The sequence below is a fragment of the Parasteatoda tepidariorum genome, chromosome 2 (genome assembly GCF_982258835.1).
Source record: "Parasteatoda tepidariorum strain Cologne lab strain chromosome 2, Ptep-v5.0, whole genome shotgun sequence".
Classification (NCBI taxonomy): Eukaryota; Metazoa; Arthropoda; class Arachnida; order Araneae; family Theridiidae; genus Parasteatoda; species Parasteatoda tepidariorum.
In genome coordinates, this window is record NC_141756.1 from 63,674,110 (window position 1) to 63,697,262 (window position 23,153).

The following is a 23,153-nucleotide window of genomic DNA, read 5'->3' on the forward strand; positions in this document are numbered from 1 at the left end:
AATAATCTTATAACTAATTAATGAAAGTTGACTTCAATATCACAAGAAATGTTTTCGATAAAGTATGAAAGTCATTTAATGAATGATCTTTCATCTCACAAGTTTTTATTATTTTCTTTTAAATCAAGGATTCCTGGGATTAAATTGAACTTTTTTTTTTATTAGATTACCCAAAATAAAATTACTGTCAAAGTCTTATGAAAAAAAAATTTATGAAAATCAAACAAAAAATGTGAGTGTTGATTTGAAAAAAGCAACAGATAGAAGTGCTCTTGAACAAATATGAAAGTGATGCTAAACAAGCATAGTAATGCTATTAGTACAATTTTTTTACTATATTTAATCATACTAAAAAAATATTAAAATTAGAATTTACTGCCCTTTAAAAAAAATGGTCTTGGTTTTAACTTGTAGAACTGATTGTTCAATAATATTTTTGAAATAAACTACATTTCATACATAAGTCTACAAAAAGAGTATGTTTCATACATATTTGTATTTGAATGATTGTTCTAGTTAAATGAAGCAAAAATTCCCAACTGGAATTTTATCAAAACGATGTTGAATAAAGAAAAATAATTTATACATGTTTGTTCATAAAGTATGAAACTGTTCTATTATACAATTACAATTAAAAATAGCTCTTATATTTTGATAAGCGCTTGTCCCTAGCATTGAACTACACTATATGGTCTTTTAGGTATGACTTTACCTTTCAGATGTCTACTCCTCTTTATTATATGGGTACAAACTTTCAACCATTTTCCTGTCTGAGAGGGTAATTCAGAAGTAATGTCTACTCCTCTTTTTTATATGGGTACTAACTTTCAACCATTTTCTTGTCTGAGAGGGTAAAAATCAAACTCCATCGATAAAATTGTATTTTTAGAGAGAGTATGCTTTAGAGTCAGATTTTGTACCTTAATTTGCAGGCAATTAATTAGTACAGTAAAAATCTATCCTTTAAGCTATTGAGTTTTAGAAAAGGAAAATCTGATCATTATACAGTTGCTGAATCTGATTTGCGTTGGAAATTTCCTTTTATATTTAAAGTTATAACAAAGTATGCATTAATATTTCTATCTTTGTTCAACAAAGTTGATGTAAAAGCATTTTAACCTTTTGCACTATTTTTATGAGTCTGACTCGTGATGAAAATCTTAGGCCAAACTTGAATATCACAAGTCAGGCTTGTAGTTTAATTTCCTGTAAAATGTGAATATCACGAGTCTGCGACATTTCTGGCCAAACATGAATATCCCGAGCCGAGCTCGTGGTCTTAATCTCAGGCTAAACAAGAACGTCTGAATGGGTTCTTATCTCTTCTTCACATGAATAGTTATTTTATATCTTGTCTCCTAATCTCGCATCCTCTGCCTGTCTCTCGTCTTAGGGTCTTTTCGCGAACATCGGGTGCATAAGTTAGGCATGGCTTGTTCCGAATTTCAGCGTAGTGCAAGAGGTTAATAACCACTGCATATAAATAATTAAAAAAAAATATATAAAAGTCCTAGCGAAATTCTTTAAAAGTATTAAGTGTTTGGCATAGTTAAAATAATATCTGCTTACAAAAGTAAAATCTATTGTAGTATTTCTACCACTTCAAAGAATCTTAACTAGAAAATGCAAAAAATAGCAATTGTCAAAAACGATTGAATATACCTTCCCCCCCCCCTTCAGTGTACATGAATCTATTAAACTTGACAATGAAATATAAGTTATAATTGAAACTAGAAATTTATTTACAATTCAAATGTTTGAAAACTATACATTTCAGTAAGCATACAAAATCTACAATATAACAAAAACAAAGAATAGCATCTACAGCTTTCAATAATTCATAGAAAAGAGATGTGCCAGAATTTTCTATGAAAGCATATAAAATTAAGGTGAAGAAATTAGTTGCTATCAAAACCTTCAGGAGGAGTCTTCTCCAGAACATCAGCCATATCTGCAGGAAATAGACTAAGGAACTTGAATTTCTCTCCCATATGCTCTGAACTAAGTAGCATGTCATAACTAGATATAAGTTCCTTATGCATTTCTGGTTTAACTGATGCTAAGATTTTCTGTATGAAATATAAATATAAAATCAAATAGTAAAGTAAATAAGCAAACAAGTATAAATATAATTAAATAAGTTTAAAGCTTACTTCAAATTTTGCTTTGATTCCCATTCTAGTGAGAAATTCCCGTTGTGTAACTGGTCCATATGTTAGAGCTGAAAAAAAAAGTAGCATTGTTAAATTCAAAGGAAAGAGAACTAGTAATGAATTTTAGTTTATTTGATTGTTATCGAATTGAAATAAAACAGCAGCATAATATTTAAATGATATTTTTTTATAAAAAGGCGCAGAGTGTAAGTAATGGCAATTTATTCTGATAGAGGGTTAGGGTTTATGCCAGTATTGTGACACTTATCGCCAAATGTTCTATAAATTTCGCTGAAATTATAAGCATAAGCAACAAATTTGTCGCCTTGAAATTTATTTAGAAATTACAAAACATTGACGAAAAAATTTTTTTCTCCATTAAGTTCCATGCATTTAAAAAAACTTTGTTGTACTAATTTTATTGATCTACACAATGGTATGGAATTCAAATGTGTGGTATTCAAACGGAATAACGGAATGTGTCTGGTACAAAAAATTTTAAATGCTGAAATTTCAAATTAACAAACTGTTCTGTGTTTTGCATTCATGTACCAAAAGTATAATTGTTCATCAACAAAACAATATTTTTTGCTCTTTTAGAGTTGACTTTATTTAAAATTATATAATTTTTAGATAATTAATATAATATTTTATTTGCTCTCCCTTTCTCTGTTTTCCTCATTTATTTATTTATTTATTTGGTCTTAGCATTTTAACTTTTATGTTGAGTCTATTTTCTGATATTATTTTAGATTTTTTTCACTTAAATTAAATACATACTAATCTTCAATTATGATAAAGCAATGAACTTAATTAGTTTCAGGATATTATAGATGATAATTAATAATTTTTGAAGAGTTGAACATGACAATAACATGAATAATGTAATTGTCATGTTCAATTTTTTCTCTCTCAAATTTGTCTACCAATTTTTGGACCACTAAATGAATACCTAAGTGGTCTTATTGGACCACCTAGACCCATTTGAATTGCTGGTGTGAACCCTATAGCTGGTGTTCTGTTACATTCAACTTGGATATGATATGGTGCAAACATATCTACCAACAACTATAGATTGTCCATAGTATTTCAATCTTATATTTAAAGTGGTACTGAGTCTTATAAATTTCTTTTTGATTCTTGGATTTATAAATTTGATTACTACTTAATGGAAATAAATCAATCTTATATATCAGAGCAAGTTATGAAAACAAAAATTAGTGTAAGTAATAGCAACTGTGAAAAGTTAATTACATCTATAATTGTATTTCAATTAGTTTTTTACTACCATTTTGAAAATACTTATTCAGAAAGAGTAAAAGTTGGCAGGTCTGAGTATAAGTAACGCCAGAGTTTTTTTTTGTATAAAATCAAAATAGTGTAGTGTTGTTTAAATACTTAATTAATGAAATACACTAACTAATTGTACACAATCCTTGTCTTCTTCCCAAACAACAAAGAAAATACAACACAGATATACTATTAGCAAATCGAAATAGAATTATTTATGTATAAGGACAGAGTGAAAAAATAACACAAGAAGTTTTATGCAAAAAGAAAAATACTGACAAAAAGATTTTATATTAGTTGATATTTTCTGGTCACCCATCACACAAAAAAGTTACAAAAACTGACAAAAAAATTTTTTTTTTTAAATTTTTAATACCACAGTACAATTAACATGCTATTGTTTCTACTGCTCATTTTATGGTTTAAAAAAGCAAAATAAGTAAAAATATTATTTCATCATAGTTTAAAAACACAAACTATCCTAATTCTTTCAAGTTTCTTGCTATTTATTGTCGAATCTAACAACCCTGCCACATTATGAACCAAATAATACAATTGTTAGGCTCGCAAATATTTCACAATTGAGCCCAGATATTTCTGCACAGCAAACTACCAGCACAAATGCTTTTTTTAGTTGTTCTTAAATGAGATTCAAGCTGTCTTGCTGAAACGAATAGCAAGAGGGTACATTTTTTAAAAGAAGTTAGGATGCAAAAGGAAAAAATTATTTTTTTACAGCAAAGCACTTATTTCTACAATGTCTAATCACAGAATAGTTCAAATAATTGTCGTATCATAATGTCTTGGAATGATTAATTCTTTTATAGTTTTTCATAATTCCATTAAAGAAGAAGCCAGATGTGTCTCAAATAAAAATTGTTTCACATTTGAGGCTTCCTTAAGTACTTTGATATATCTATTGTACATTGTACACATTATGATATTACCAATGGTGGATAACTTCAAAATTAATGAAATATGTAATTTTAATATTATTTTCGTAAATTCTTTAGAAGTGGGAAGATACAATAGCAAATTATTCTAATCAGTAGCGTCAAAGTTTATTTCAGATGCAACAAATAATTTTGTAATTTTTGCTTTTGTCTTGCTTTTAAAATTCTCTTACTCTGTGTTCTCATATGCATTTCGTATTATTTGCAATTAAAGCTAAACTAACCGCAAGTTTTCAATAAGAGCAGTAAATAAATATAAAAAAAACAGCTCATTTTATTAGATTCACAATCTGAAGTAAATTGTCAGAATAATAAGAATAGAATTTGAAGTAAATATTTATGGAAATTAGCATAATATTTGTTCTTTTTATGTTGAACCACCCATGCATGCATCATTTAAGAATGGATGTTACTAATTTTGTTTTCTTATGAATTCTCAAAAGAACAGAACTAAATTTATGTACAACCTAACAATTTTATGTGCCACAGTTAGCTATCTAAAATGACTAGGATCTTTTTGATGCTCATAAAGTAGATTGAAATTGCCTAGAAACCTCATAAATTAATTATTTTTATTTTAAGCAATTACAATTTTCTATTGTGTGATAATTATGTGCCGATAGCCAGAAATTAAGCGTAAGTAAGATGCTATGATGAACTATTAAGTTTCTGTGGTATATCTCACAAAAAATTAATAAAAGAAACAAGTACATTAAATAGATAAAAACAAGTGAAATAAAAAATCACTTCTGTGCTCTTAGTATACATAATTTGAATAATCAAGCTTGAATTTCATACCATAGTCAAATATGTGATTGCTGGAAGGAGAAATTATCTGAAATCTTTTTCTCAATGTTTATTTTTTTATCACTTGATTTTTTTTTAAGTATATTTATTTTTAAGTACATTTGTTAAATTGCAACTAAAAATAAGAGAAAAACTTTGCACTTGTTTCTTATTTAATCTGAATGCACCACAAAAATTTAAAAATAACAGACTCATAATGTAATACAATACTTCAAGTTTGAGTAAATAAAAATAGCAAAAATGCCTAATAACAAAATAAACTCAGTGTGCCATGATAATAACATAGTGAAAAATACATAATTATAAATAAATAAGAATGGCTAAAATACAAATGAACATAAAAGAAAGAAAGATTCTGAGATCTTTGAAAAAAATAAATGGAAAATCACTAAAAAAAAGCTTCAATTTTTAGATCATTAAGATTCTGAAGAAGATTTCTAGAAGTGATCACCATTATTTAAAAACATGTGTACATAATTCTGACATGATATTCGAACATAAATTTCCATACTGGAAAAATTCAACAGTAATAGAGTGTTCAAATTGGGGAAGAAAAAAAAAGAAGACAAATCTTAGTTGCAGAAACTTAGTTCTTTTGCCAAAATAGTAAAAGAATCTTTAGGGTGAGGGAAGGCAAAAACAACTTTAAAAAAATGAATGTGAAAAAATAGAGATTTATAAGCACTTATTTGTGGAAAAAATATGAAACTCATCGTTTAACCCTATTAGACAACTAATTCAGTTAAAGGTATTTTAATAATGTTGCTTATTACTTTTTCTTCCTATTGCATTTTTTAATGAAAAAATTCGCTAAAAAGCATTTTATTTTCTGAACATTTATTAAACATTTTGTTACTTATAAACTAGCACAAATTTCAGTATATATGCAATATATTTGATGCTCAGTTAAGTGTTTTTAAAATACTAATAGTTTGTTAATGCAAATGCAGTGAAACATGAATTATGTTTACGAATACAATGTAAAAATTTTCAATTACTGTACTTAATATTAAATTAATACATAATTATCACTCAAAAGCCTTGATGTCAGATTTGTTTACTTTGGTATACACCATTATATTTTCATCTGAACTTTTCACTATAATGTAAAGTATTATATTCTTCAAATTTAATATTATAATTATATATATGAATCTATACTGTAATTTTATATATCACACAATTTTGACAATGTTTTAAAATTTTTTAAAATAAAGTGCTACTTAAATGTAAAAGATATAAGAAAAATAAGAAAACATGAATCATATATATTGATTGAGATTTACTAGAAACAAAAAGCTATGTCATTTAAAACTCCAAAATATTAAAATGTGGATCGGAGGAATTTAGTAGAAAAAAAGATTTTTTTTTAACAGTTTCAGGCGTGATTGTGGGCCCAACTGAAAAATCCTAAAAATTTCTTGAGTAAAATCATTTAAAAAATTGACATCTTTACAAATTTAAAATCATTGAAATTTTCAAAACATGATATTCTAAATGAATTATATGCAGCATAATATAAATGAATAATTATGTGTAAGTTTACTTTTATCTCTAATCACATTTATTATTCTACCAGAAAAAATATTTACAAATGAAAGAGATGCCAAGTATAAATTCTAGTTCTAATATTTTTAAATAAAATATACAAGAATTTTTATGTATAAATGTGATCTGTGATTTCTTGAAACTTCTGGACTTTGGATTTCCGGAAACTTTCGGATCACAATTAGCGGAAAATTCAGATTTTTTCCAGAGCACAATCACCCTTGCAGTTTTAAGTTCATAATCAGGAAATCAAGTTTAAAAAAAACAGATTTACCTTTGCCTTGAACCATTTTCTTTAAATATGAAAAGTCTACATCAGCAGTGAGATCTGCAGTTCCAGGTTCACTCAAAGGTTCATGAAGGGCATGGCGTCTAAAAGCCTATTAAATAAAATTCAATACAATAATATTCATATAAATTAACTTAAATTTTTTTTAATTAACTTTCTATCACTAAATACACCGGCAACTCTTTAAATTTTAATTTTATGTCTAATTAAATTTATAAAGGTTACATTTGTTTCTGAAGGAATTTCTTTGGTGCCTGGTAGAAAGGAATTTTATAGGGTAAGGCAAAATTACATAATATCTAATTTATTATTACAATTATATTAAATTTACTCTTAAAAAATGATTTTTCAGATTTCTTTTTTTTTTGGGGGGGGGAGGGTTGAAAGTGAGCAAGTGTAATACAATTTCAAGATACAAGGATAACTGAAAAAGTCAAGCACATTTGACATGCTATGATTGTAATCCATTTTCTGCTAAAGTTTCTTTTATAAATAACATATATTAAGTGCAGAATTAATAAAAAATATTGAAACAGGAATTAATATTAAAGGACTGCATTAAGTACTAATGCTTACAAAACTATCCTACATAAATATTTTTGTTTGTTTATACATTTCATGTAATTATAAACATTTTACACCATCATTATATAGTCATTTTTACTGCATTTTTATATTACTATCATTACTACATCTATATTCCATGCCAAGAAAGTGATTAAAATTATTTACTTGATTTACAAGATGAATTTCACTTATTAATTAATCAGATTAAAATTTTATTCCAAAATTAAACCTTGTTTGTAAAAATATTTGTAATAAAGTTGTTAAATAATTCATGGAAAGCTAATTAAAGATTAAGAAAAGTGATCAGGACAAATAGTTTCTTAATGGGTAATTTCACCATTTACAAATGTTATGCTTCAATGCATTTTACCCAGTTAAAACAATACTATTCAAATAATTTTTTTAAAATACCTCTAGTAGTCTTTTACACTAGTACTAATTTTTATTAATAGACATTTGTAACATAGTATGTTACATCCATAAGACCCAGTTTTAAATTTTCATATTTATGAATGTTAATATAAATTAAAGTAAGTATAAATGTTAACTTAAGTTATTTTAACAAAAGTTATCTGAATTGCTTGATTTTTTTAAAAACTAAATTATATGCATTTAAAATCTGCAAACAAGATAATCCTAAATGGTGAAATCGACCAATATATATATTATTTGTCATCAAAAGTTTCTTACATACTAAAATTTCACTAAAACTATACTCCAAACATAAATTAGGTGTACCACACATGCAATAAAAAACTTACTCTAAAAGTATCAGTTTTAGTACCATCATGTCCATAATCAATTAATAAAGAGTAACCTCCTTCTTTCTCAATTCTTGCAGCTATTTCTTGTACTAGTACTCCAGATTCAGGACTGACTTCTAAACTTGATCGACCCTCATCTTGCTGAAAAAGTTTTTAAATTCCATTAAATTATTAAAATCTCCATTAATTTTTTTAAAACCTTTGCCACTATTATTCAGATTTAATTTAAAAGCTATTATTATTTTTCAAATAAAAGCCAGAAAAGAAAATTGAGTGGAAACAGATAAACATAATATACAGGTATTGAGAAACAACAATGCGCTAAATTGATGCAAATTTGAAAAATAAACAGCAGATAAACTTGCAGTTATGTATGCAATCAAATCTTATATATTAAAAAATAATGTTTCACTATAAGAGATAATATTAATGTTTTAATAAGAAGTGTTTTCAAGAATTAGAGAAGAGTTAATATATTAAGATTCTAATTTAAAGATAAAGAATAACTGAAGGGCTTAGGGTAATTTAGTGATAAGCCACATTTTTACATTAAACTATTTCTTAGTATGGTGTCTTAATAAGTACTTTAGATAAAAGTAAAATACACAGAAACATTTTATTTCTTACTAGGAACTTGTGGCATCGCAAATCATTCTTATGAACACTATAAAAATGTGGCTTAGCATTGCATCGCACAAAGCCCTTAAATTATAATTTTAAAAATTTAATCTTAAGCATCCAAAATAACAAAACACCAAGAGCAGAGTCGGGATAAAATTGAAGGAAGAACTCAAGAAACTGTCCCATGCATACTGAAACTAAAACAGGATTAGAACAAAACACTCACGTCAATGAAAAACTGACTGGCAGTGGTTGGGCCACGAGAAAGAACATAACGGAGGTGGTGTTCTCCCGGCCCATCGTCTAAGTCAATCAGAACTTCTCTCCAACCTTCATTAGTTTTCTTAATCATAATTGAAGAAAAAGAGACATTTAGAATTGAACACAATACTAAGTAATAGCAAAACTAGACAAGAGGTAAGTTAAATAATATTTTCTTAATTATTAAATTTAGTTTAATTGCACTAAAAGCTAATAGATCAGTAAAATTTATATATGTTAACAATCATTGATGAGTTTTTAACTTCAATTAAAAGGACTTAATAAATTTTAAATAACTATTTTAGTATGCTTGATGGGGACTTATTATGGAGTAAGTAACATGCAAAAATTCTTTTGAGTAGAATGGCGCTTTTTAGTTAACTTGCCATTCACCAGACTATATTAAATAAATGTTTAGACAGAAGAGCAAAAGTTGATTGATTTTTCAATTAATGCCTTTTTTTAAAGTAATTTAATTACACATAATACATTTTAAACTGGGCATAGTCTCTGATCACGTCAACCTTTTTATAAACATTCAAATTCTGATTGAAATTTTTATCGAAGCTGTAAAACAAATTTTTAAAAAAAAAATTATCACACAAAAAATGGTTAAACAGAAATACAGTAATAGACAATATAGTTATAGATCCATAAAACTTTTCTCGTAATTTAAAAAATTTCCTATAAATAAAGAGAAATTATTTGGAAAAGTATTTTTCAGTAAATTCATCATCTAGTAGAATGGGATTCTATAGTATTTTTTTCATATCATTTTGCCAGTAGGGTACAAAAAGCTAGATTGGAAATATACTATATTTCACATATTTTGGAATCTATACACATTTTGGTAAAATGTCAGTTTCAAATTCATACAATAAATTGTCCTTCCTTTTTTTAGCAGTAATTTCTTATGTTTTCATCATAAAAATCTTAAATATTGCAAAAATTTAGGTATAGAATGAGTTATTTCCTGTAATGAAAGAGTGTTCTATTGGGCTTAGTCTTTAATCAGACTAATATCATTCAAAGCACGCAGATTCCAGAGAAATTTTAATAGCAGTAATAGAATTCCTTAAATACTATAGAATGGGATTCTATAGTATTTTTTTCATATCATTTTGCCAGTAGGGTACAAAAAGCTAGATTGGAAATATACTATATTTCACATATTTTGGAATCTATACACATTTTGGTAAAATGTCAGTTTCAAATTCATACAATAAATTGTCCTTCCTTTTTTTAGCAGTAATTTCTTATGTTTTCATCATAAAAATCTTAAATATTGCAAAAATTTAGGTATAGAATGAGTTATTTCCTGTAATGAAAGAGTGTTCTATTGGGCTTAGTCTTTAATCAGACTAATATCATTCAAAGCACGCAGATTCCAGAGAAATTTTAATAACAGTAATAGAATATGAAGCAACAATTAGGACAAACAAATCAACACACTAAAATAATAAATAATTAGAATATAGAGTTATATATGGGATTGTACAAAGATGAAAATAAATTGGAATATTAGAAATTTGAGTCAATGTTCTCCCTAAGAGTTTTTGACTGCCTTTTGATGCCCTCTTAACCGCAGCCTCTCAAAATAAGCCACCATCTCTTAAAAACACTGCCTTTTTATTCATATTCCATTTAAAAAAATTAATTCACTCTTTAAATAATAATTACATACTGGTAAAATTATCTGTTTATAGGTTTAATTCCGATTACTATTACAAATATTTATTTCGTCAAGATTCTCAATTGGATTTTCTCTTTTTTTAGGGAGAGGGTATATTAATAAATTTAGTAATTTAAAAATTAGTTTAAATTTGAAATTCATTTTTTAATGCCTTCTTTTTTTAAAAAAAGAATCTATATTATTTCTCATAATTTTCAGTTTCAATTATAGAAAAAGCTTTTCAGTTCTTTATCAATTATCGTTTAATTTTTTACTTTACTTTTTTTTGATAAAAATTTGTGCACAGTGATTGTCTTTTAGGATGCCTTTAATTATTTTTTATAAATTATAAGTTTTTCTCTTATTTTGAAAATGGGTGAGAATTATTTTCTGAAATACATGCATAAAATAGTATAAAAGGGTAATTTAAAAAGTGTTGAGGATCAAAAGCAGTTATTATATATTGTTACACATTTTGATAAATTTTTACAGTGTTAAGTGAGTGTCCTTTCAAAACTCAAAGTGCTTTCTGTGAGAAAGTGCCCTGCCCTTTTTATTTCTTGGGAGAACTCTGAGTCAAGATATTTTAAATTCATTCTACATCAAATTTCAAATAAATAATAAAATCTATCAAATAATAAAATATAACAAATGTTAAAACATCTTGTCCCTTTATCTGTGAAAATTGGAACTAGGTTCTTGACCCTAGGAGGGTGATGTGCAGAAACATAGGATAACAAAATCAATTTAAAAAATTTAACTTTAGGTAAAGAATAGACTATTCTTATTTCTTTTCAAAGTTCTTATTTTTTTTTTTTATTTTTTTTATTTTTAGTCTCCAGAACAAATTTTGCATCTGTATCACTATTAGCGAGTCAGTAGCAAAAATTAAAGCATGTACATTTCAGCAACAAACATTCAAGGTGAACAGAAAATAACCAGTTAAAAATTAAAAAAGACTAGTACAGGTGAATCACTGCGCAACAAGGTACATAATTTAAGGGATTTTCATTGCTGCATAAGCACATCTTTAAGATGCTGGACACCTTAATTATTGTTTTAAAAAAATTAAACAAAAGGGCAATCCCACCAATATTTCAATATTTTAGAAAGTTATATAAATTTAGAAATTTTTTAAAAAAATTAAAAACTAGCTGTTATGGACACAACATTTTGTATTATACCCAACAACTAGTTTTTATTTCTAAAAAAATTTTGAAACTATGAATTTAATTTTTAAATCTTTCTTAGTAAGTGTAAATTGACACAAAAACTAATTTAAAAAAAACTATTATAGCTGCTTAATTTTTTTAAAATCAAGTTATATGATTTTAAAGTCTGCAAACATAAAATTCCAAAAAAGCACTGCGGGTAAAAAAAAAAAAAAAACAGTGAAACTATACATTTTTTTTGTAATAAGAATAGAATCTAAACAAAAAATAAGCTTAAAATGAAAACTCACTTGTAATTTATGAATAGGAAATGCATCAAACAATTCATATGCAATAATACAAGAAAATCCTTCTGGGACATCTTCCAGATTTCTATACCAGGAGACAGGAACACCGTGCTTGGTGATGTTGTGTTTATACATCAATTCATCTTTATCCTGATTGGTATGAAGATGCAAATGTCGACGGGAGTCATCAAATTCCAAAACATCTTTTACTACACTGACAGTTCCACACAATTTTAACTCTTGAAGTTGACTCAGGTGTGGGCTGACTTCAACTAGATGAAGTGAAACAACATCTTTAGCAGCATCGTTTTGTGAGAACGCCTAAAGTAAGAAATAGCTTATATAATAACGTCACATTTGAGAAAATTGTACTGCAATAATCGGGTTATTATCACTTCAGAATAAAGCAAAGAAAAATATTAGTTTCATTAATACAAGTTTTAATCAAACTTCAAATTGCATAAATTTCTTTAAAAAAATTAATAAAAAAAAGACGGTTTTCCTTTTTTGGAATGGAAATTATTTTTTTTAACATAAAAAAGTAACGAAAACAATAAATGGACAAAAAAAAAAACCAAATACAAAATAAATTCAAAATAATTACGATTAAGAACATTAATTTATTTAAAAAAATTGATTTTTAAAAACTAGAATTAGGTTTACATAAAGAATAATTAAAGATTAGGTATAGATAGATAATATTATTTAAGTTTGTAACAGATAGTTAATTCGTAGGACCAGATGGCGCTACCCCTCTATCTGCAAAAACAATAGTCTTCATTCTGACTTATGATGTGAGATGACGCAAGACGAGCTCTCCAAACCTTTCTGGTTTCCTTTTAACCCCAAACAGTTTGGATAACCCTTTAAATTACTTTTATGTTAGTTAATGTTATGCTTTTACTCTTTATTGTTAAATGTTTAATGTGAATGTATAATTAAAAATATTGAGCTCTTTGCGATGTTTTCCTTCCATCATCTTGCGTCCTTACAAGTTAACATAAGAAAAATTGACAGATTTATTCAAATAGATTTTTTAGCATATATACCAATCAAATACACATACTATTTAATAACAAATATAAAATTTCATATAAAAGTTTTCTATAAAATTCTATTTTTATAATGGGAAAAAAAAACATTACTGCAAATCACATGTAATGTAAACATTTTGCTAGTAGCTTCAATCTTTAAGAGGTTAACATCACTGAAATATATTTTGTCAATATGTGAAGTAAAATTTAAATGTTTGCAAGTTATTATTTTTTTCCCCAATAGAGACAAAAATATTCTCCTACCCATAAGAGACACAAAGGCCAGTAATACAAAATTTGTCTAACAACTATTATAATTGTTTTGTCATAAAATTGTTTATAAATATAGAATACAATATTTTCCTACTAAATAAATATAAGCATACATTTAAATACTTAAAAAAAAAACATATAGGACTCTACAGCATAAAGTGACTCACTCTTAATAATTCATCAGCTAAATCACCTCTATTTGGTCCTATCTCAACAATATACCAAGGTTTTGGTTTTCCAGCTTTGATCCATTCATTCAGACACCATTCAGCTATAACCTAATAAAAGGGAAAACATTTTATGCAAAATTAATAACTTTTTACTAAACACACATACTAAATAAATACATTTATTCATGATTCTACAATTTTTAAGCTAATGGATACTCTAGTAATATTTTAATCCCTCAGCATTTAAAGTTTTCTATATTGTATTTGAATATGTGTTTTATATTAAATAATAATGTAGTTGTAGCACATAATTTATGGCAATCTACTAAACATATTTAAGTTTAATTAATTGCGAAACAGATTAAATTAGAACAAGTAAACTATGGCATTGCCAAAATATGTAACACAAATTAAGGATGAGAGTGAATATGCACAGCAGAATTGAAACAGAAATTAAACAAAAATAAGTTTTATTAAAATGTACTTCTATTTGATGGATTACCTTTTTAAGATTAACTATTAAAATTTATTTTCATTAGATGGAAAAATGAATCATGTGAGTACAATTGAGTATTGTAACTGAGGTCAAATTCTAATCTAAAAAATTTTTAAGATCAATTTATAAATGATGTTTTATGCCCAATTTTATATTATTTAGTAACAAAGACACTTAAGAAAAATATCATAAGCATTAAATGAGTGTCCCAGAAAAAATCTATTTTAGACTTGAATTAAAATTTTTCAAAACATAATGTACAGCGTGAAAAAAGAAAGAGCCATTCTGAATATTTTTTTATCTAGTGATTGGATTTCCACGTGCTAGGACTCAAATTTATTGGTCCACAAGGGTGACCTTATAAATACTAATTAATTTGTACAGGATAGGGGTGCACAACCTAAAATGGGTGAAATGTTGGCAGGCCACATGCGGCTCGCCAATTCTCAATGTGTGGCCCGCGGCAGCATCTAAACAAAATTAAAAAAAAGATACTTAAATTTGAAAAGAAAAAAAAAATAATAGAAATTTAAAATTGCACATTTAAGTTTTTGTCACGCCCAGTCTTAATATAGTTTTGCGATGGTTAATGCTATGGATTTACACTTAGTTTTAAAAATCTCAATATTTTTAATAAATTTTTATTACATCCGAATTTGGAATTTTAGTTATAATTTCTGCCTCTCTTATAAGTGCCCATTTCATCGCAAATACAATGACTTTTCAATCTCTTTTTCTGCAGTCATTGTAATGCATTGACTATGTAGTTTCTAAAATCATGATTTTTCAAAAATATGTTTTAACGTTTTTAAAGTTTTGAGTGGTGCACTTAAATAAACGCATTTTGATGTGCTTTATTTGCACAAAAATCCAAATGAACTTTGATCATACAATTTCCACATGGTCTTTAAAAGTGCGATATTTTTCTTACGATATTATAACAAATCGCGTGTATCCAATTGCTCATTTAGAAAACCACTTTTTGACAAAGCCTATTTGTGCCGATTTTAACGCAAATCCAAATTATTTTTCAATCACTTTCTTTTTGTTTTTAACACTTAATGCGATGAACTTTTAAAAGGTTTAGAAAGTCACAGTATTTTTAATATGCAGTTACGAATTTTGAATCCCCCGTTTAAATACACCTCTACTTGGCGCGTGTATTTGCGATGATTTTACCGTTAATACAAAATTATTCTCCATAGTTTTTTTGGCAGTTACACTTTTCCTTGTGATTTAAAAAATCCTGATTATTTTTAATACACTATTAACACACTTAAATTTAGAATAGCGCATTAAAATAAACACTTTCTGATGCACTCTGTTTATGCCAATATTAACATAAATTTAAGAGGTTTTTTGAACTTTTTTTGGCAGTTATTGCTACATGATTTTTAATATTCTGATATTTTAACACAATATTACAACTCACCAAACTCGATTCTGTTTCAATTATTATTATTTTTTTTTGTCCTTTAGAAAATATTCAAGATTTGTAAAAGCTTACAATTTATTTAAAATATAAATGTTTCAAAAATGAAGTATATACCCTGCAAGACAGCTGTAAGGGTTTTGTTTTAATTTATCATTTTAAACCATACCTTCTTTAAATTAAAGTTAGCTTACAATTATTTTACTCACTAGAATATTTATATATTTTTTTAAAATTTAATTCGATCAACGCTTAGGTTTTTTGTTAGACTTTATGTTAAAATAGACTTTTGTATTGTGACATCAATTGTCACTGGTTCAAAGTAATTAAATATAATACTTACATCACCAAAAAGCTGGGATAATTCAGGAGATGTTACGGTTCCTGAGCTTCCGATCACATCACGATGCATATAATATCCCTGATGAAAAAATATATTATAGTATTAAAAAGATACAGTAGGGCAATTTCATGGTATGGCCAACCTGATGACCAAAATTTTAAATTTAATATTTTTAAGCAAGCTAGGTATTATTTTCAAGGTAAAAAAATGAAATTTTAGAAATATTAACTTATAAATTTCAGTTTTCAATAAGCTATAGGCTGTTAAATGAAGGACTACATAATTTGCAATTTTTAATCACGATAAGTGAATCTTTAAGAAGTACAGTTTTTTTTTCAAAAATTCACTCTAAAAATAAAAAATGGAATAAATAATAATTAAAGTAAACTGCTTCAAAACAGGTCATCTAGCACAAATGTTTAGAAACATTTAACATTTTGATTTACAAAAAAATCTCCAAGATGTACTTTTGTTATTTTATGTCCGACACCTACTAATTAATTATACTGTCCCACTAAAATTTAATGTAATAAAACTATTTTTTCTGTTTAAAGCAAGATTCTAAGTTTCATTTGTACAATCTATTTTGATTTTCAAGAAAATTATTATTTTTCATGTAAATGATTAATTAGTTATTTTTTCGTCTGACACCACTGCTTTTCTTTTCATTACATTTGTTTTCATCTATTTCCACCTCATATTTTGCTTTTTCTTTATAAAATGAAGTTAAATATGAATAAAAATCATCTAAATATTCCTTTAGGTTAATTTAGAATAAGGTATTTCTCCTCAGCAACCTAATAAAATCTACTTAACTATGCTGTAATTAAAGTTATTTATATTATGAACTTAAATGTGATCATGAAAATTTATTTATTTTATTTTAACTATTTTATTTATTTATTTTTTGAGGCAAGCCCATAAATTTAAATTTTTTGACAAACTACTCAACTAAATTTAGAACATTTTAAATCATTCATTTTTCTTAGAAAGCTTGAAAAGTGTTTGTATTTGGAGCAAAACCTGCTTATACTAGAGTTAGCACCAATGCTTGCTAAAGGGTTGCCATACGCATTTAAATGTAAATACCAAATCTTGCTAATTCAAGCAAAAACACAGTTAGGACTTACAGCAGTGGGGACAAACCAAGTTTTTGTGCATCTGATATGCCTATAATATATATAGATAATATCAAACTTAAGAGGACATTTCTGGATTGTTACAAGTTTAGATTAGGAAAACTAAATTAATTAATTTAATTTCACATTGAATATGGTTTCACAACTTTAAATCAGCATAGCCCGACAATGTAAAAGAGCTCATTCCATCTGGTTTAAAGTTGAACAGTATAGTTTCCATTACACTTAGTTGTAGTTGAGTTACGTCGCACTAGAGCTGCACAATGGGCTATTGGCGACGGTCTGGTAAGCATCCCTGAGGATAATCCGAAGATCTGCCATCACAATTTTGATCCTCTGCAGAGGGGATGGCACCCCCGCTTTGGTAGCCCGATGACCTGCACGCGAAGTCGAGCACTTTACGGTAGAACAGTTTAACGAGGACCCATACCGCACACCCTCGGTCCCTACGCAGATTGATCCAAGTGGTCACACACCCGCACACTGACCACAGCCAGTGATGCTTGACTTCGGTGATCTGCTGGGAACCGTGTCTTTACGATCAGACCACTGCGGGACAATGATTTATTGAGTGAGGAAGATCAGTCGTCAGCAGGTCAATAGTTAGATTCAATTTAACAATCACAAATTCAAACCCTATTCATTGATAGTTAATTTCAAAAATCACGATACATTCATTCATACTAAAATACATTAAGTCAAGGTTCCTCCAAAAGTTGCTTAATCATGATTTATTCAGTTCCACAACTAGAAGAGCTTCCGCCACATGTCTTTTTGCAACAAGATTGTGCACCACCTCATTGGGGTATCATCGTTCGTAGTTCTTTGAATGACCATTTTCCAGGAGTTCCTTGGATTGGATTGAGCGAGGAGGTCCAATTCCTTAGCCACAAAGATCACTTTATATAACGGCGTTGGACTTTTTTCTTTGGGGATTTATAAAGGACAATGTTTACAGGAGGATCGCATCAAACTTTGATGACCTAAAAGCCAGAATTACAACCGCAACAGCTTCTGTGGATGCCGACATGCTTGCCGCTACCTGGCGTGAAATTGACTATCGACTTGATATTCTCCGCGCGACGTAGGGGGCACACGTGGAAGTTCATTAACAAGGGTCATGAAACTTTTTGAGTCTATCTAACCATTTATGCTATTAATTTTAATCTATCTCTATGAGTTATTAAACATCAAAATGGGTCCGGGACTTTATAAACACCCTGTATATACATACAGTTGAACACCATTGCTGTGAATTTCTTTTAAGGTGAACTAATTTTTGATTCCTTGTTATGTATCCAGATATAATGCTTTAAAGTATCTTCATGAAATATCTTTTAAGATGAATTGAAATTTCATTATTCTTGAAAACATTATACTTTTAATGTGAACAGGAAATTTATTTCCCCTCTGACAGGTAAAAAAACTGATCATTCACAGTTCTATATCTATAAGAATAGGTATTTCTGCATGTTTTGTTATAGTGTTCATAATTTCACACATCAGTCAAAAAAAAGAATTACATGAATAAAATGTGTTGAGAGGGAAGGGACATTATAGGAAAAGCCCTTTAGTATTTTAATAGATTAGAATTTTTCCCCCCTCATAGGTGCGAATGTAAAGAAGCATGTTTTTCTGAGAAATGACCATTGATATTGTTACAAACTCTGATATAGTTGGGGAGATAAAGAGTTGGCAAAATTAATCAGCTGATGTAGATTCTAAAGATTCTGAGAGGATTTAATCTTAGACTATGCCAACCTTCATCTATCAAAAGGTACCTCTAGATAGAATCAAGTTAACATGTCTTATATACTAGTGATTCCATATTTAATATTTATTTCTCCCCTTCCAGAATTTTATCTGGGATAGAATTCAAAGAACGGATACCACTAGTTGATTCATGCTATTTATTTATTTATAACATTTTTGCTCATTATATTTTTTTCTTAATTTTTTATTTATAGCATTTTGCCCATTTTTTTTCTATATTGTTTACTTCATTTACTTCACTAGATCGTTTTTTTTTTCTTTGAGCAGTTCATATTAAGCAAATCAACTGTTTAATGTGGACCATCCATCATGTTAGCCAGTTCATATCATGTTCGCAGGTCACCATTGAGTGTTGTTTTATCACCTTAATACAAGAGAGACTTATTCAGAATGTTAGCAAATATTTATTCACCATAGCTGTTCTATTTTTTATCTAGACTGTTGCCATCCAACATATAAGAAATAATTTATAATCATCTTGCTTAATACATTAATACCTTGCTTAATCATCTTGCCGCTTTAGAGGTACTTCTAGATAGAATCAAGTTAACATGTCTTATATACTAGTGATTCGGTATTCAATATTTATAGTGGTAGTTACGCCACAATTCCCAGGATAAAAATAAACAGTTGAAAATAGATAGCTTTGTCCCTATGATAGAGGCTTTTGAAGCAATTAAAACCTTTTCTTCTTTTGTAATGCAAAAAGAAAATTCTAGTCAATTTTTGGACACACTTAAGTTAGAAGACTTTATGATTGATAGCAGGTAGTAGAAACAAAAACAGCAGGGATAGGCAGAACTCTTTACAGAAGGATTGAGGAGCTAAATATTGAAGGAGAAAAAAATCTACCAAATCAGTCAATTATATAATAAATGAAAGTAAAAAATCACTTTAAAATTTGGGTAAAATACTTACTGACATGGGATTAATGTTGACTTCTTTCATATATTCTGCAACTGAAATAGGACCACTACCTGAAATTCTATTTTTCATTTGTTGTACCAGCTTTGTTTCCTTTGTTTTAGCTTGTGCTTTACTAGAAAGAAGTCTGTGTTCTAAATTTTTATATATAAAAAAAAGAGAGTTAAATATTTCAACTTAAAATATTTATAATACACATTACAATAAGCATTTTAATAGATATTTTTCTCCAAATGCACCTTTGAATGAATTTAAAACATAACCAGTTCCTATAACTTTGATGCAAAATACTAATAAAACTACATCAGCACTTAAAAATAGTGTAGTGACACAAAATTATAATTTTTAAAAAAATGCACAAAATGGAGAAACTAAAAAGGACCAATAGGATTGTTTAACAATAAGCATTCTAAGAGTAGCTTAAATTTACACAAATGAAATTTAATATAATATTAGATGGTTAGAAGTTTTCTACATTTACTTTTCATTTAAAAAAAAAACTACTTCCATTTTATGCATAATTTCAAAATCTATATCATGTGATGCTGATGTGACTAACTAAAAATTTGAAGAATCAATTAGAACATTCATGCTTAAGAGTATGATTATAAAAATTAGCATGCTGTAGTGAATTTAATATAGGATTTGCATGTATATGTTTGATATGTGATTTATTATCAATAAAATTTTATTGTGACTTTTTAACAGTCTTTTACTTTATGTCAATTTTAAATGATAAGTTAAAAACATAATTAATTTTTGAATAATATTTTAGTAAACTTAACTATAATTAACAATTTTAATTACATTTTTGATAGTTATAGATATCATTCTTTAACTTAACAAGAAGTATAACAAAACATTTTATCAAAAATTAAGTTAAAATTAATTAAAGATAATGATGTTTCTTTTAATACATTAATCACAAATTTTTTTAATTTTATTTTCAAAATTTTTTTTTTAGTAATTCTGTTAGTAAAAAGTTCATGAAATGGGGAGTAATTGAGTTCTACACTTGTTTGTACTTACAAAATTTCGCTGAAACACTATAATGCAGGAAAACCTCACTATGATTAATGCCCTTTCAACTACATTAGTAGTTTGAAATTTTAAGTAAGAAACAGAAATGAGTTACATCAAAAGTAATCTATTAAATTTCAAAGGCTTATTTTTTTTTCAAACAAACAAATTATAACAGGATTATTTTCCTTTACCATAACATAATTTGCTTGAGATGTGAAAATTTGTCAGCATTTATGTCAAGAATATTACTCATGGAATAAATAAAAAACCACAACTTGGATAGGTTGTATGGTTTTTTTAAAAGGGGGGGGGAGGTTTATTGGGCTCTTTTGGATTTTTCAAGATATTATCTATTATAACAATATCTAGATTTAATTTTTAATTCAAAAGGAACAGTTTCAGTTTACAAGATAACTTTCATAGGAAAATAGGGAAGATTTCCATATTGTGATCTGCGGCATTATAATCGCCAAGTCTTGGCAACTTGCGAACAGCGGCCCGCAAGAAACTAAAAAAAAAACTTCACAGGAAGGGACCAAATCGAAAGGTATAACTCGTAGTCACTTCCTGGCAAACTTCCACGTGTCTTTTTTCTTTAAATTTCCAAGTTAAAATCTATTTGGCACCTTGGCAATTGTAGTTGGCATGACAGATCACAATAAGAAAATATTTAAATAAGGAATTAAAATAAAATAGCTTTAATTTTAATGTAGTACAGTAGGGAATCGATAATCCAGAACGATCGGGACCATCGCTATTCCGGATAACTGATTTTTCCGGTTTTCTGAATCACTACAAAAAGCTGTTTTTTATTGTTGTTAAACCCAACTAAAAAAAAAAATATTTAGAAATAATCTTAAAAAGAAGAAAAAAACGATGAAGTAATACACTAATGATTATTTCCAAAATGATGGTAAGGTAAACATCTTTCAAAATAGAAAGAAAAATCCTAAAATCTTATGAGGAAAAAAACATTTTTTAAAAAAAATGGCAGGAAAATTTATCGAATTTCGTTTCGGTTTTTTGGTTTTCCAATTTCCGGATAACGGGTTCTGTACTGTACCATGTTTTCATGCTGGTATCAATAAAAGGCTCGTAAATTAATTCCTTCTTAAACTAGAAATAAAAGCATAATATTAGGGTCAAAGAAATATGCTGTTTTCTGTTCAATTTGTTTTTAAATATATAAGTTATAATTTCAATTTCCCTTGTAAGTTTTTTACAGGCCAACTAACTACATAACTACTGTTTATTTAACAATTTTCTTTAATATTTTTTAAAATTGTTTTCTAAACAAAGTATTTAGAATTAATTTTGCTGTGACAAATAGAAAAATTAATCAACCATGTAAACTTTTATTTAATAAAATTAATATTGCAAAATAAGTTAACATTTGTATATTTTATCCATCCATTTGTATATTTTATAAAACACAAATACTCTTTTGAAAAGAATTAAAAAACTCTATTTTTAATATTTTGTTAAAAATAGAATTTGTTTTGCATATGGACCAAAGATTTTCGAGATTATTCCTTTGATTCATTGTAAATTTATCTACCGATGATTAAGCAGTGTAAATCAAATAATCATTTCAAAAACGGATATTTGCTTTCTACACGATACATTCATAAAATCAGGAATTAATTATAAAAAGCTTATCACATAAACACAATAATTGTAAACAATGCTTGTATAATAACTTACCATTGCTATATTTCCATATTAGCTTATTGGAATTATTAAGTGAAGTTAAACTTTCTCGACCACTAAGAATTTTCTCGATTAACCTTCGACCTGTACGGGCATACATCTTGTTTACATTAATCAAGTAATTAAAAATTAAAACCAGAACTTCGTCGTCTCAGTAACAGAAGCAAGTTATTTACTTAAAATCACGCAGCGCCCAGCTGAGGAGAAAAAAGGTTGATGGAGGTTGAACTAGATCGTATGAAAGAATGGGGTGTTTGCAAAACTCCTCGGCAATAACGTGCACCATAGCTTTGAAACTTTTTAAATTAGAATAGTTCATTAAGGAACCTTGTACTCCTTGTAATTTGTAAAACTTTTTCAATCCTATAAAAACTACAATAGTTTGAACTTTTATAACTATAGTAAAAAACTGAATAGTTTGAAAATCAAATTTAAAAAAGAAAATTAAAATA

At 27.4% G+C, this 23,153-nt stretch overlaps 1 protein-coding gene across 2 annotated transcripts; it reads right to left on the reverse strand.

Annotated features, from left to right (window-relative positions):
• Positions 1-1,718: 1,718 nt before the first annotated feature.
• On the reverse strand, positions 1,719-23,068 carry LOC107446112 (protein arginine methyltransferase NDUFAF7, mitochondrial). 2 transcript variants are annotated; one of them, XM_043048216.3, is made up of 10 exons: positions 22,696-23,068; positions 19,963-20,102; positions 16,133-16,210; positions 13,859-13,969; positions 12,388-12,705; positions 9,219-9,335; positions 8,369-8,512; positions 7,026-7,131; positions 2,154-2,221; positions 1,719-2,069 (listed from the first exon to the last, which is right to left on the reverse strand). In XM_043048216.3, the coding sequence occupies exons 1-10, from the start codon at positions 22,799-22,801 to the stop codon at positions 1,899-1,901; spliced, it is 1,359 nt and encodes a 452-aa protein (XP_042904150.2). In that variant the 5' UTR covers positions 22,802-23,068; the 3' UTR covers positions 1,719-1,898. The 2 variants fall into 2 exon arrangements, with proteins under 2 accessions (XP_042904150.2, XP_087013554.1); XM_087157428.1 differs by lacking the exon at positions 9,219-9,335 and having other exon boundaries at positions 22,696-22,929.
• Between the last annotated feature and the right edge of the window lie 85 nt (positions 23,069-23,153).